We start from the raw sequence: 15,400 nt of genomic DNA, 5'->3' as shown, positions 1-15,400 counted from the left end.
TAGCATCTCTTGTATGAAATCAACTGGGCAAACCAACTGAGGAAGCAAGTACCAGAAGTAAAAAGACCCATTGTCTGCAGAAATCCGCGTTATATATTTAGATATGCTTACATATAAAATCCGCGAAGTCGTGAATCCGCGAAAAGTGAACCGCGAAGTAGCGAGGGATTACTGTATTCAACTTAAAATCTTTTATCGAGTCACATCTGTCTCGTTTAAAATTGTCCAAAATGTTTCCAGGACAATGTCCAACCTGCAAACATTGCAATCGAGCTCCAGCTTCAATAGGCCACATGTTTTGGGCCTGCACCAAATTAACATAGATAGATACTTTATTAATCCCAAGGGGAAATTCCCATACTCCAGCAGCAGCATACTGATAAAGAACAACATTAAATTAAAGAGTGATAACAATGCAGGTATACAGACAGACAATAACTTTGTATAATTTTAACGTTTACCATCATTCTGGACCAAACTCTTTGAATGCCTGTCAGACAGCCTTAGTGTCACAATCCCTCCTAACCCAACAGCCGTGTTTGGTGGGCTCACAGAGGGGCTTAAAGTGCAGAAGGATAAACTGCCTTTACCACAATATTGGCACGTAGACTTCTCTTGCTCAACTGGAAGAATCCTAACTCACCTCTGTTAAGTCAGTGGGTAACGGGTGTTATGTATTATTTGAAATTGGGAAAAACCAAATTCTCACTTAGAGGATCTGTACAAAACTTTTTAAAAACTTTATAGGACCTAATCAGTAATAATTTGGAATAAGCATTTATATTGGAGGAAAAGAATCCTTTCTCTCTTTACTATTCTTAATAAATTTATGCTGGCTGTCGGCCTTCCTCTCTTTCTCGTCAATGGGGGTTGATTTGAATTTAGTTCTATTAAGTTTTGACTTGATTGTATGGAATGTTATATGCTTTTAATAAATTCAATAAAAAATAACAATCAAGAGGAACAATCCCAATCTATGTTTGTTTACCCTATAGTCTGTCGGAGGGGTGGCTGGTGTAGGGGTCTCTTTGTATTGCATACATTTAAATATAAAAGTTACACTTGTTATTTGAATTTGTTGTGACCTAGGAAGCAGAACTGCTCATTGCAAAGAAGATTCATCCTCAGATCATCATATCTGGATGGAGGAATGCCACACAGGCAGCAAGAGAGGCACTGAAGAATTCTACTGTGGATCATGGGTATGTAATGGTGTGAGCTCGACCCCAGAAGTCATTAGGCTTGAAGGGTAGCTGTCCGTTTTGTTAGAATTTTGTGTAGTGGTCAGAAGTCATACATTATTTGAGTAGTCTTTATCAGTTAATGATCTGTTCAATATTTTGGATTTCTTTGTTTCTAAGCACCTACCTTTTGTATGCAGGTGAATCTGATCTTAACTATGTAGTTCACTACCTTGAATTTGCATAAGGTGGGACACTGCTGATTTTAGACTAACACCAGAATTTTATAACAGTGCAAGGCAGTGTAGCCATTTCACAATACATGCCTTTACAAAATGCCTACATTAAGATTGCATATAGTCTTATCCCCATGCTTTGGTTTCTTGTTTATTTCTAGGCCGTGTGATACTTGCGGTTTTTTTTTGGCTTTACTGTATGGGTTTCCTTGCACTGTCCAAAGTAGTTGACATTAAATGGCAACTGTAGCCTCATTTGGGTATAAATGTAACCCAAAACTTGAGAGATTTACTTGTATCAGGACAGTCCAGTAATTTACATGTTCAAGAGTGTCCACTCAAACAGTCTCAGGTAACAGGTTGGAGGAAAGCAATGACCATTTGTTGCATAACTCCTACTTACTTATTTTGAGGATAATTTAATCACATTCCAAAGCAGCAAGGGCCTGTAGATGTGGGCTACTGCTTTTTTTTTTTTACCACTCTTGAAATTTACACATCCCACAGTTTCTTCTTTCATTAGCCTTTATACATCATTATTAATGACTGGCATACAGTCATGGACTACTTACAGCTCCATTTGGGACCAGCCCTTTGTGTCACAAAGTGTACGGGTAGTTGCAGTTGAGGCTCTGTGTATACATGCGTTTAAATGCTGGTACGGAGTAGCACAAACTGATGTTTGTGTCTCAGTGGCCGCTCATAGGCTGCCTGTCGCCTTAGCACTTGGCAGCACTACACAATATGTTTCCTCGTTTCACTATTAATCGCACTCATTTCACCAAGTGAGCAGTGTGCAATTGCTGCTAGTGGGTCGTCAGTGAGTTTACAAAGGCAAAACTGGGTTGTGGGACTATAAAGGTTGAGGTGTAAGAATTAGCCACGTGGAGCAACGCTGATCACAACAAACCTGAAAGAGCATGCAGAGACTCGGAAAAGTCTCTTTTAAATAATAACAAAAGGTTTATTACTGCAACTGGTTATGGCAATTTCTAGAACAGTATTACGCTACTGTGTTTCCTGTGGGCCCTCAGCCATAAGTACGAATCACCTCGACTCAGTCGGCTGTAAATCGGCACGTGACTGAACTCGTATAGTGTGTGACCAGCATGGTGGTTGGTGTTCTGAAGATATAGTTTAAGTTTAATTGCATTAATATTTGGCTTTGTTCACAGATTTGTGAAGTCGCCAGGTCAAGCTGCTCAGAGTAGTTGACTTGAAACCACCATGGTGATATTGGGTTTCCCAAAAGCAGCACCTCTCTCAAGAACATCAAGTGTTTGCTTTAACTTTTATATTTGAAGTGTGATTCATCCATGTGCTGGTTGTAAGAGCAACTCCCATTAGATCCAAAATATTTCCTGTGATAATGCTTAACTCACCTGTATTTATGCATATATTGATGTAGCCCATCACACTCCCAAGATGTTTACTCTGTATCGTGTTTGGTTCTTCTCAGTAAGGATGAAGAGAAGTTTCAGGAAGACCTGATGAACATCGCACGAACCACACTGTCTTCCAAACTGTTGACTCACCACAAGGACCACTTCTCCTCCTTGGCTGTTCAGGCTGTGCTTCGATTAAAAGGCTCTGGTAACTTGGAGTCCATCCATGTCATAAAGAAGCTTGGAGGAAGCATGATGGACTCTTACCTCGATGAAGGTAATCCTTGAGCACATTTTTGGCAGTTGTAACCTTTGTTCATTGTGGGAAGGGCTTGACTTTTCTGATATTCACCAAGGCTTAGCGATAAAAACAACTAGTAATGTAAAGTTTGATCTAGGAGCTCATTGAGCAGGTGGAATTGGAAGTGATTTGTACCTTTTATAATTTTTTATTTAAAAAAAGGCTTTCTGTTGGATAAGAAAATTGGTGTCAACCAGCCAAAAAGAATCGAAAATGCCAAAATCCTAATTGCAAACACAGCTATGGACACAGATAAAATTAAGGTAGGTTCAATCCCTGATGTTAACTAAAGCTTCCTCCTTTACCTTCAGAGAATGTTTTACTCCTAATGTGCTCTGTCACAGATCTTTGGCTCCCGAGTAAGAGTAGACTCCACAGCTAAAGTGGCAGAAATTGAGCAAGCAGAACGGGAGAAAATGAAGGAGAAGGTGGAGCGAATCTTAAAGCATGGAATCAATTGCTTTATTAACAGGTAAGAATACAAAGGCAGTTCAAAGAGAGACCCCTTTCCAGGTATGTTGGGCATGCAGTTGGTGTCAAAAATAAGGGGGTCAATACAATACAATACAGTACACAGAACAGAACAAATCCTCAATACGGTATTAAAAATAAAAATTTTAGAAGTACGGAGCAGAATTTAACAGTAAATGATATCACATAAGATTTGAATATATTTAGATTCCTGGAGACCTCATCCATCAAGCTGCCTCCCCCATTTGGCCATTCCACGGCTGAAACAGTGTTGGGCCAGCCAATCCGATGAAAGGACCCCTCCCTCCCATGATTCCTGTGGTCCTCCATCAGGAATGACTTTACCTTAGGCAGGCAAAACAACTTAACAGGTGGGCCGTGGCACCAAGTGCCACATTTGAGTATGGAGAAGAGAAACAGAATAAGTGAGGGTTAGTATCCAATTCTAACTATCATGTTACTGATGTTTTAGTGCTAATGACTAACAACAGAGATGCAGTCTGTACAGTTAATCAGCAGCTCTAGTCAGGGTGTGCTAAACTGAAGTAGTGAGTCTTCAGCTGGGATTTAAAAGCTGAGACCGAAGGGGCATCTCTTATAGTAGCAGGCAGACCACTCCACAGTTTAGGGGCCCTGTACTAAACGCTCAACCTCCCATTGTTGTTTTATTAATCCTTGGAACCATAAGCAGAACGGCATCTTGAGATCTTAATGTGCGCTCTGGTTTGTAAGTCATGATAAGTTCAGACAAGTAAGCTGGACCTCAGCCATTTAATGCTTTATATGGTAAAAGGAGGATTTTGAAATCTGCCCGAGCCAGTGTAAGGATTTAAGAACTGGAGTTATGTGTTCATATTTTCTTGTTCTTGTAATAATTCTTGCAGCCACATTTTACGCTCTCTAAAGTAATCATTGTACATATTCAGGGGGGATTCTAAGATTTCTGTGAGGTTTTTAGATTTTTAATTTTAAAATTTTTCCTTTTCAGTCTTTTTACTTTAGCCATCCACCTCCTCTTTGGCCTCCATCACTTTCTCGTCCCTCTGTACTCCCATTGCCATCACTCTTTTGCCTACATATTCATTGTCTCTTCATATCACATATCATCCTACTTTCCTGTACTTTCTTAGGTATCTCTCCCTCTTTTGTTTTACTTCTGATTGTTTCTTATTCAGTCCCATTTTTAACTCCACTCAACATTCTCATTTCTACCTCATCCAAGTTCCCCCTGTGCTCCCTTTACTGCCTGTATCTCGGCTCTATATATCATTGCCAGTCTTTCCATTATCTTAAAAACCTTCCCTTTAACCCTCAATTTGATTCTTCTTAAGTCGCACAATACTCCTGATGCTTCCTTTCATTTGCTTTGTCCACACAGCGCTCTTGGTTATCTCTGCATCTAATTCTTCAACTTGGGCCACCGCTGATCCTAAGTATTTCAGCTTATCCACTCTTTTTCAAGTAGTTTTCCTTCCCTGCAGGCTAACGTCTGAATCCTCATCATAATTAAACCTCAAATACCCTGTTATCATCTTCTTTATCTTCAGTCGTCTATGACATATTCTAAAGGCTGATTTTTTCAGTTTTTTTTTTAAGCTATATCGAATGCCGTTTATTCTTCTGCATTGTGCTGCACTGTAGACACATGCCTGAACACTTGTTGGCTGTGTTTGTAGCACACAAGAAAAGTGAATAATCCAATAAAATGCTCTGTAGAATTGCAACTCCTCTTGCTACACATTTTTTTTTTCTTTCTGTGGGTGAACGTAGTTGTCTCCATTTTTTTTTTCTCTTTTTCTATACATTCATCTTCCAAGGGGGAGACAAACGGGAGCGCATTTCAGGAAATACACAGTTACTAAACTGGCCATTCAGAGTCATAGCAGTCTGCCTAGGGCCCGCATCAGTACAACATGTAGTCACATTTTGGAGGAAGCGTGCGTCAGCCTGCACTAGTTGCAGCATAGGCGCGGACACTGATGTGTAAATCGGCCTTAACTGAAATCTTGTCTGTTACCTCAATTCTGGGTCATCACTCCCTCATGCATATCCTGGTCATTCTGTGGCAGTTTGGAAAAGTATGTGGATTGGGAGACTGCCAAGGAGGTGGCCATTCGGAGCAGTGTAGGGAAGTGCAGGTTTAACTCTTTGATTTATGACTTCCAGGCAGCTTATCTACAACTATCCAGAGCAGCTCTTTGGTGCAGCTGGAGTGATGGCCATTGAACATGCCGACTTTGTGGGAGTCGAGCGTCTGGCTCTTGTGACAGGTATATCTTTTTAACTCTTGTTATACGCCTCAAACTGTTAACACTTTGCTGTCATACCTGTTCCACCGCAGGGTGAAGGGTGCAGCAGCAGGTTTACGTAAGATTCCTTCACCACACCTGCACCCTGGTTTGTATTGTACAAGACTTTCTTCTGATAGGTTCATCTTGAAAAATTAAGGCATTGAGGGCAGAGTGGCACCTCTTCTGTTTACAACTGAAAGATGGCCCCTCTCTGACAGCCGGCCCCTGTTTAGGTTGGCAGTAAGACTTAACATATTAGTCTACACCTTGACTACAATTGAGTTTGGCTCAAATGGTATTTAAAATAACTGCCCATATGATCTTTTCTTAACTAAGAAAAGGATATCCATGGGTTAATGAAGAGAAAATTCAGATCCCAAACTCAAAGTAGTAATTATGTGAAGTAAATGACAAAAATATTCTGTCCTAGTGACTTTCCAGCATTGTATCACAATAGTAACAAAATTTTATTTTTGCCCAACCAGGCATTGTTGGCCTATGCTGACTAGGGCTTTGGTGTTCAAAACAGACAGTTTTGCAGGTTCATTATTTTCCTTGGCTTACATGAACCACTTGTGACTGTGTGGGGTTGTCTTACCAGCAAAATAGTTTCAGTGTTAATATCGGAAATGTGTGTTTGTTCTTCATTAAACTTGAATTTGTAGTTACTTATCAAAAGTATCTACCTTAACAAATTTCTGTCAAATCTTTTTTTCTTAGGGGGAGAAATTGCCTCAACTTTTGACCATCCGGAGTTGGTTAAACTGGGCCATTGTAAACTGATTGAGGAGGTCATGATCGGAGAAGACAAACTGATCCACTTCTCTGGTGTTGAAATGGGTATGGAAATTGGGGGAGATTTGTACGGGGTATGAAAGTTGGCTTTTATGGCCAAAGTGGTGGTCCACTGATTTTAAGGCATTGTCTTGATCAGCACATTATAGAAAGGTTGCCTATTAGGGTTTTCAAGAGAAGTTGCTGACTATAAGGTGTTTGTCTCATCGCTGTAAATCATTGGTTCCCACACCTTTCAAATATAAAGATTACATTTGTAATACTGTACCACAAAACCTTTCCTTGGGTTCAGTCCATGTTGTAGTGAACAGCCAAAAAACACCATCTTTAAAACTCTCCGTTATCATATCTATATTACTAAACGACAGTTGTATAATTATATGCACGGACGCACCGAGGCGCATGCGCACAGCACCCCAGAGTCAAACCCAGCGGCTTCCCAGAGTCAGTAGGTGGCACCCAAACAACACAACCTGTAAACTAAACTTGCTCTGATCCACTGTGCCAGCAGTCAATGTGGCATATTCGAATCACATAACGGTAATTCAGTATTAAAAGTAAGTTGAATTATGATTCCTAACAGTAAACAACGTCTACCTAACGACACAGCCACAGAGAAACAAAAACGAGACCGCATGGATACAAACAATAAATGAAGGCTCCTACAATGCGCTTCAGAAACACCAGAAGCAAAGAAGTCACGGCTCCAAAATGAAAGAGCTCAACCAACGGAAATACAAAAACGAGCCCGTATGGATAAAAACAATGAACGAAGGCGCCCACAACGTGCTTCTGAAACAGCAGAGGCAAAGGAGTCACGGCTTCAAAAAGAAGGAGCTCAACGATTAGAAATACAAAAACGATCCCTTATGGATACGACCTGTAAACAATAAACCTGAGGTAAACCGTGCACGCCAGGTTGTACAGTATATATGCACAGATGCCAGAGGAAACAGGCAAGCCGTACACACTACCACCGCTGCCCGAACGCGACCACGAATCCGCCGCCGTCAGCAAACGACTTCTAGCTGACGACACAGCCATTGAAAAACAAAAAACGAAGGCGCCTACAACGCGCTTCTGAAACAGCAGAACCAGATGAGTCACAGCTCCAAAAAGAAACCGCTTCAGTACAAATATGTTTATTTAATTGAATGAAAAATTTCACAGGACGCACTCACCCTCCATGGTATTTCATCCCGCCAAATATCGAAGGGAACAGAAAGTGATTGCCATTCTTGGATTTGCGATTCTTTCGAGAATCGCGGGGTTACTGGTTTCTTTAAAATGGCTGTGTAATTAGGTAACAAGAATGCTTGGCTGCGAAACAGTGTAAGTGTGTAGTGTAGTGGACAATATACCAGTTGATCCCATATGCCGTGAAATTAGTCTTCTGGTATGTATTTTGAGAGAACAATTCTTAGAACTTTGGAAACATTTTGGTGAGAAAAGGCCATTCAGCCGAACAAAGCTTGCCTATCCTGTTCAATGAATTCCACCAAAAATGACATCAAGTATTAAAGGTCCCTAAAGCTCTACTATCTACCACACTATTTGATCATTTATTCCTTGTATCTGTGGTTCTGAGTGTGAAGAGCCATTTCCAGTGCTTTTCAGAATTTACTCTTTGAGTAACTGAACTCCCAACCAGAGAAGCTCTGGTTCCCTTCTACTTTTCATTCTCCGTGTAACCTTTAAAGTATTTAATGTGGTTGTATCCCAGCTCTAAAAACAAATGTAAAGTACCCTGACATGCTTACACCGTAAAAAGTAATGTTTTGTTTTGTATGCTAGAATTTGAATGTTAAGAATTGAACTGACCTGTTCACAGCTACCTCCCCAGCAGTGCTTTTTCATATTCCAGATTCTACTTTGGAACATATTGTGATCTAATAGGTCATATTTTTACATACATTTCAGGAATAGCCTCTCCACATTTTGGTTTGGTTGGCTTTTGTCGTCATCACTAAGTTGTCCAATGAAGGAGAAAACAGCCTTTTAGGTTTCAAGTAGGAACTGCTCTGTGGAGCTCTTTTGTTGGCTGAAGGAGCTTCCCGGATTGAAGAGGTGCATGGCTCTCTTATCCAGTTTTCCCAATTTTGTAGGGCATATGGCACCTACACCACAACAAGTTGTCTGGCACAATGAAAAATACATACGGGTTTAATCTCTGCTATTAGGTTCAACTGTTATTGTAATATATACATAGTAAAATGAATATCTCACTCTCATGAACACAATGTCTGCCACCCCCCGTGACTGAAGTACAATACTAACAGCCAAAAAGACACCGAGTGCATTCACAAAGTATTCAGGCTTCTTCACTGTTTTCATTTTTGCTACATTGCAGCCTCAGGCTAAAATCCTTTTAAATCATTTTTTCCTTCATCAAGCAACACTTAATACCCCAGCATGACAAAGCGAAAACTAGATTGTAGAATTTTTTGCAAATGTATTAAAAATGAAAAATCCCATTGATACCAGTATTCAGACTTTTTCCTCAATACTTTGGTCAAGCACCTTTTGGTTGAGATTCCAGTTGGTTCTGACTTGACAAGCTTTACACACCTGGGTTTGGAGATTTTCTGCTTTCCTCCTCTGCAGATCATCCTCTCTGTACCCACTGAATCGGTATTGTACAGGTGATGAGCGTTGCCCGATTTTCTCCAGCTGTGTCACTTTGGATTGCGGCCACACGGCTCAATCTTGGCATTATTACACCAGAGAATCCTTTAGGTGCCTTTTTATAAACTCCAAGTAGGCTCCCGTGTGTCTTTTACTGACGAGAGTCTTGTGGATGTCCTTCTGGAAATTTCTGCCATCTCCACTCAGGTTTGCCAGAGTTGACCGTCAAGGTTTCCTCCTCTGATTGCTCAGTTTGGATTGATGATCAACTTGAGGAAGAATTGTGGTTGTTCTAAAATTCATCCATTTATGATTTGCGTAGGCCATGCTGCAGCCTTGCCCAAGACTGTGCCTCGACTTGCCTGCAGAACTTAGAGACAGAATCAATTTCTTGAAACTCATGGGCTTGGTTTTTGCTTAACTGTGCGGCCTTCTATAGACAGAGGTGTGCCTTTGCCAATTGTGCTCAGTCAATTCAGTCAACCACAGGTGAACTCCACACATCTCAACAACGGTCAGGAGAACGGGATGCACCTCAGCCAAACTGTGTCATAGCAGGGAGTCCAAATACTTGTGTCATTGTGATATTTCAGTCTGCTTATATTGAATAATGTTGCAAAATGTACTGATATCCTGTTCCCACTTTATTCTGGGGCATGGGGTGTTGCTTAACTCTTTTGGGGCTTATTATTTTTTTGTCCTATTGTCCCAGCGCTGAATATTTTTCTACAAAGCACACAAAACAATGGTTTCGTGCATAAATCAACATCAAATACTTACTTGTGACAATTGTCACTCTGTTTTATGCTCCAGGAGCCTTACAAGTATGCCTGTTTGTCTCGTCACTCGTAAACTGAAAGGCACTTTCTGAGAAAAAAAACGTCTTGAAGTAGTCGAGTAGCTGGTAGTGTCCACTAGCAGGCTGCGTCATTTGGTGAAGTCCAGTTGCAGGCTTGTCTCCCACTGATTGATGTCTGTGTAGTCCTCCCAGGGTGGACGTTTTCGTAGGCCCGTCAGCTACACGAGTGTGTCCAGCACCATGATCAGCTGATGCAGGCACCTGTCTCTTTCGTTTTCAATCTCCAGATCACTTGTATCGAAATCGGAGTTCGATAAGTCGGAGTCCAATTCAGTGTTTTGTGCGTTTGCTTCGCTGTCTCGGCCGATGTCGATGCCATTCTAGACGTTGCTTACTCTATCCTACTCAACACACACACAGGGTTTCAATTTCAGGTCGAGTCTAACAGTCCTCCGAGCAAAGAGTAGTCTCCCTGTAACAACGGTGAGTTTTATCCACGTTTACAGCTTTCTTTCGACCTCTGCCCCTGAATGTCCACCCTCAACCCCTTGTGTTGACAAAAGTCGACTTCCGCCCTAAAAGAGTTAATGAGGAAAAAAAATTATTTGAACGATTTAGCATAAGGCTGCAGAGTAAAATGTGAAAAAAAGTGAAGGGGTCTGAGCGTGTGCTGTATGTGCGATATATACAATTACATGTATTTGACCCTGAGTCCTGGTTGAGTAACTTTAAAGAAAACTCTATTGGTGTGATTGCAAGTAGAAAAGGGAAGTGTAGGATAGTGGAGACTTTCAGTAATACTAAGGTGGTATTTTAGACATGTCTGGAACAGAAGAAACCTGGGTGCCGGTCATATCCTGTGCCGTCTGTACCATCCTCTGCAGAACTGTTACGATTATTCTCTCACATTCTGAAATCTGCTCTTCACTTTTGAGGTTTTTTGTACTTGTTGAAAATACTGAGGTCCTTACAACAAATGTATGACTAGTGGTACACACGGTAACACATGACCAGACAGTAACTCATTTATTTGTTTATGCCACAGGTGAAGCTTGTACCATCGTCCTTAGGGGAGCCACCCAGCAGATTCTTGACGAAGCAGAGCGTTCTTTGCATGATGCACTCTGTGTCCTTGCCCAGACGATAAAAGAAACGAGGACCGTGTATGGAGGAGGTGAGCCCTGCTGACTTGCTGTCCCTAATAGTTTCAGCTTTGCAGATCTGGTGTCTGACTGGTTTTCTTTTTTGTTAAGGCTGCTCCGAGATGTTAATGGCAAACGCCGTTCGAGAATTGGCAAACCGAACACCTGGAAAAGAAGCTGTTGCCATGGAGTCTTTTGCCAAAGCCCTTAGTATGGTAAGTCTTTAGCTCTCGCACACTCTGGAGTGTCACTGATGGGTAATTTTACAGTCCGTTAGTGTCTGAGAGAGTGAACTGTAGGTAGATAGAACTGCTGTGTTTAGGAGGTGAAGGAGTTGTAATTCACTACGTTGTTTGAGCCACAGGTTTTGATGGCTCCAACATGAGATCATTTTATACATATCAATGGGAAACAGGCGGTTTGATCCCATAATGCTGCAGCTTGTAGACCTTTAAGTTGCTTGTCACACGCCATGTCATGGAGTCATCACAGAACGCCAGTTGTTGTGTTAAATGGAATGGGTGTTACTCAGATCTGTAGTGTGGGTTGTGGGGGGCAAATTGTAAATATGTGGCTATGGAGTACTTAATGGGGGAATGAGCTTGTTAGTGGTCGAGGGATCTGTGCAGCCCTAAGTGGCATTAACAGCACCATGTGTCACTTAGGGCTGCGCTTGCTCTGAAGTGCATAAAAATCTGATTTAAGGAAGAAAGAAGAGTGTGTGTGGAGTACAGACAAACTCAAGAGAAGGATCTTCTTCTTTCGGCTGCTCCAGTTAGGGGTTGCCACAGCAGATCATCGAGTTCCATATCTTCGTGTCCTCGTCATCTTGCTCTGTCACACCCATCACCTGCATGTCCTCTCTCTGCACATCCATAAACCTCCTCTTAAGCTTTCCTCTGTTCTTCTTGCCTGAAAGGAAGGAATATTCCCAAAACCAGCAAAAGAACCTGAGAGTGAAAGAGAGAGGACCAGTTGGGTGAAAATCTGGGGGCAAGGCAGGGAGGATTGCTAATCCAGGGAGACAGATCAAGCCAGCTGATTAATGAAAGGAGTATGGGAGATCAGGACCTCTATTGTAGTGTAATCTAAGCTGGTACCGAGAGTTCGCCGAGGAGACAGAGGTCCAGTAGCGTCTTACAGAGAAGACATGAGGTTCGCTAGTAAAAGAAACTGTGGCTGATTGATTGCGTGATTTCAGTTCCAGTGTTTTAAGGATGTATTTATTAGAGAATTTTGTTTTACTGCACAGAGACTCTTGTGCGTTTTACATTTTAATAAATGCTATAACTTGATGTGTCCTCACTTGCCCTAGTCCATCTTGGTCTATGAGCTACTAGATGTCCCGAATGGCACCCACATTGCTATTTATAAAATATGGCCTGGTAACTTTTTCCTTGTACCAATGGTTCTGGACTTTTCTATGTAGTAAACAGGCCACCTTCACCTAATTGTTACTTTAATAAGTCTGCTAATAGAAGTACATTATGTTTGAAATAAACTGTAGAAGAAACAAGTGAACAATTTGTGAAGCCTGACAAATTATTATGGCAGTTAATTCTACTTGATGGAAATTAATCATTCTTGCTGCTCAGCACATACTGTACAGTTACATTGACTGGTCTACAAGAGAGCATACTGGGGGTCCACTGTAGAGCTGGCCAGCCTCTTTGCATTTGTCATACTCTAAATGTGATTCATTTCTTCTTTTCAGATTCCTACCATTATAGCTGACAACGCTGGCTATGACAGTGCAGATCTGGTCGCTCAGCTACGAGCAGCACACATAGAGGGCAAAACCACATGCGGCCTAAGTAAGCAATTCTTGGGTTAATGAGTTGTCTGCATTCAGAATTGACTTTTGTTTATATTGGGGGTGAGACGCCACCATTGGCACTGTGCCTTTCCAGCTTCAGGAGTCTTTCAATCACTGTGTGTCTGAAACTTGAAAGTACCCCTTAGGAGAAGGAACAAGGAGTCATAGTGTGCTTGTCCCGTGCAAACAGTGTACGAGGCCATGATGTGTGGAGTTTGCATTGTCCCCCCATTATTTCTCATCCTACAGATCTACAGTATGTTTTAAGTCCGTGGTTCCCAAACTCAGTCCTGGGGGATCCCCTGTGGCTGCAGGTTTTTGTTCCAACCATCTTCCGTTTTCATTGGACTCTTAGCCTAATTAAGTGTGGTGTTATTATTTCCCAGTTTCTGTGTTTTGGAGTTGATGTAGAAATTCCAAACTAAGTTTGGTGGTAGGTAGGTATTTATTAAAATATAATAAGTAATTATATAGGGAATATGTAGGTTTTTTTTTTTTTTTTTTTTTAAGCCTTTAACCGTATTTTCAACCTAATTCTCATTCTGTTTTTCCAGGTGTTATTTAATTGATGATTTACTAATTAGAGTGACTGACACTGAAGTCGTTGCAGATTTCATCATCCCAGGGGTCTGCTGTGCTGGTTGTTAATTGTCACTATTAGGGTTAAATGAAGGGAGCAAACTACACAGGAAAAGGGGAGAATAATAGGAAAACAACAAAAGGGCCTTTGTAGCTTTAGAAAAAAATAGAAATAATTCTAAATGTCTTATAAATGTAAAAACCATACTGTTGTGTTTTTCTGAATGCAGAATAAGAGAAGAGTAAAACAGACCAGCTAATTAAATGAGATCAGTTGTTATCGATTATTATCACCAATTGCGAGTCTGGTTGGTCCCCAGGACCGGGTTTGGGAACCAGTGTCATAATCCTTACAGCCCTGACATCCTATTACTAGTACATACGAGAGGGGACCCAAAAATAACCGGAAATATTTTTAAAACGTGTTTAATTTAATTTTCTGTACAAACTACAATTAGTCTCCTTCAAAGTACTCTACATTGGCGGAAATACACTTATCTAACCGTTTGTTCCATTGTTCGAAACATTTTTTAAATTCGTCTGAAGTAATGCCCATTAATGCTCTGGTCGTTTCTTGTTTTACCTCTTCGACATCAGCAAAACGCCTTCCTTTCAAGTCTTTTTTCATCCGAGGGAACAAAAAGAAATCGCACGGAGCTAAATCCAGTGAGTAGGGTGGGTGGTTCAGGGTTGTCATACCGTTTCTTGCCAAAAATTGGCGAATGCTGAGAGCAGTGTGAGATGGAGCGTTGTCATGATGAAAGAACCAATCGCCCGACTCCCACAAATCAGGGCGTTTCCTTCTCACACTGTTGCGCAACCTACTTTTACAAAAAAATTCACTGAACACAAGCACAACCTTCCAGACTGATGGCACTTGGCAGACTGATTTGTGAGGAGTGTAACTAGATCGCCCTAGCGGCCCAACCACGTACTACAAGTACCAACCTAACAACAACAAAATTCCAGTTATTTTTGGGTCCCCCCTCGTATATATGTAGCAGTTTTTGTAAAGCACAGGTATGTTTGCACTCATTGGAACCAGGCGTGTTACTGTTACCACAGACTGGAGAGACTGGCATACAGTCTGCGAAACACAGAAGTGAAATGAGTAGTATTGAAGTGTTTGGCAGCTATTGTATAATAATCTTCTTCTTTCGGCTGCTCCCGTTAGGGGCTGCCACAGTGGATCATCTTCTTCCATATCTTTCTGTCCTCTGCATCTTGTTCTGTCATGCCCATCACCTGCATGTGTCCTCTCTCACCACATCCATAAACCTTCTCTTAGGCCTTCCTCTTCCTTGGCAGCTCTATCCTTAACATCCTTCTCCCAATATACTCGACATCTCTCCACTGCACATGTCCAAACCAATACAATCTCATCTCTCTGTCTCCCAACCGTCCAATTTGAGCTGACCCTCTAATGTACTCATTTCTAATCCTGTCCATCATCGTCACACCCAGCGTCCCAGACACCCTAAAGGTAGAATATCTCACAAAATATTTTTCCCATAAAAACAAAGAAATCCCGGGCCGAAAGGGTTCACTTAATCTAATTAGGCCCTGCAAAAGTGAGTGTGTTGGTGTGATTGCTTGCCCTTTGCCCAATATTCCAGGGAGCATCCTGATTCATTAAATTGCGTATCACACAAAATTGTTTTGTTTGTGCAGCAGAAGCCCCTTAAGGTGCCATTTTATGATAAGAAAAACTGTAAAAGAAAGATGGTTAGAGATGCGATGCTTTGACTATATTGCCTTACACACCTGATGATGGCTATA

The 15,400-nt window shown here is 41.4% G+C and overlaps 1 protein-coding gene across 1 annotated transcript in view; it reads left to right on the top strand.

Moving 5' to 3' along the window:
- The window catches only part of cct2 (chaperonin containing TCP1, subunit 2 (beta)), a 32,178-nt gene that overhangs the window by 15,128 nt on the left and 1,650 nt on the right, over positions 1-15,400 (top strand). The window contains exons 6-14 of the mRNA XM_028825553.2: positions 1,090-1,202; positions 2,877-3,079; positions 3,266-3,366; positions 3,448-3,575; positions 5,741-5,844; positions 6,586-6,705; positions 11,130-11,258; positions 11,338-11,441; positions 12,941-13,040. Coding sequence (XP_028681386.2) covers positions 1,090-1,202; positions 2,877-3,079; positions 3,266-3,366; positions 3,448-3,575; positions 5,741-5,844; positions 6,586-6,705; positions 11,130-11,258; positions 11,338-11,441; positions 12,941-13,040 — 1,102 coding nt within the window. The remainder of the gene's footprint in view (positions 1-1,089; positions 1,203-2,876; positions 3,080-3,265; positions 3,367-3,447; positions 3,576-5,740; positions 5,845-6,585; positions 6,706-11,129; positions 11,259-11,337; positions 11,442-12,940; positions 13,041-15,400) is intronic.

The sequence above is a fragment of the Erpetoichthys calabaricus genome (genome assembly GCF_900747795.2).
Source record: "Erpetoichthys calabaricus chromosome 1 unlocalized genomic scaffold, fErpCal1.3 SUPER_1_unloc_22, whole genome shotgun sequence".
In the NCBI taxonomy this organism is placed as follows: Eukaryota; Metazoa; Chordata; class Cladistia; order Polypteriformes; family Polypteridae; genus Erpetoichthys; species Erpetoichthys calabaricus.
Note: the sequence above shows the minus strand (reverse complement) of the source record. Positions and strands in the feature narration are given on the sequence as shown.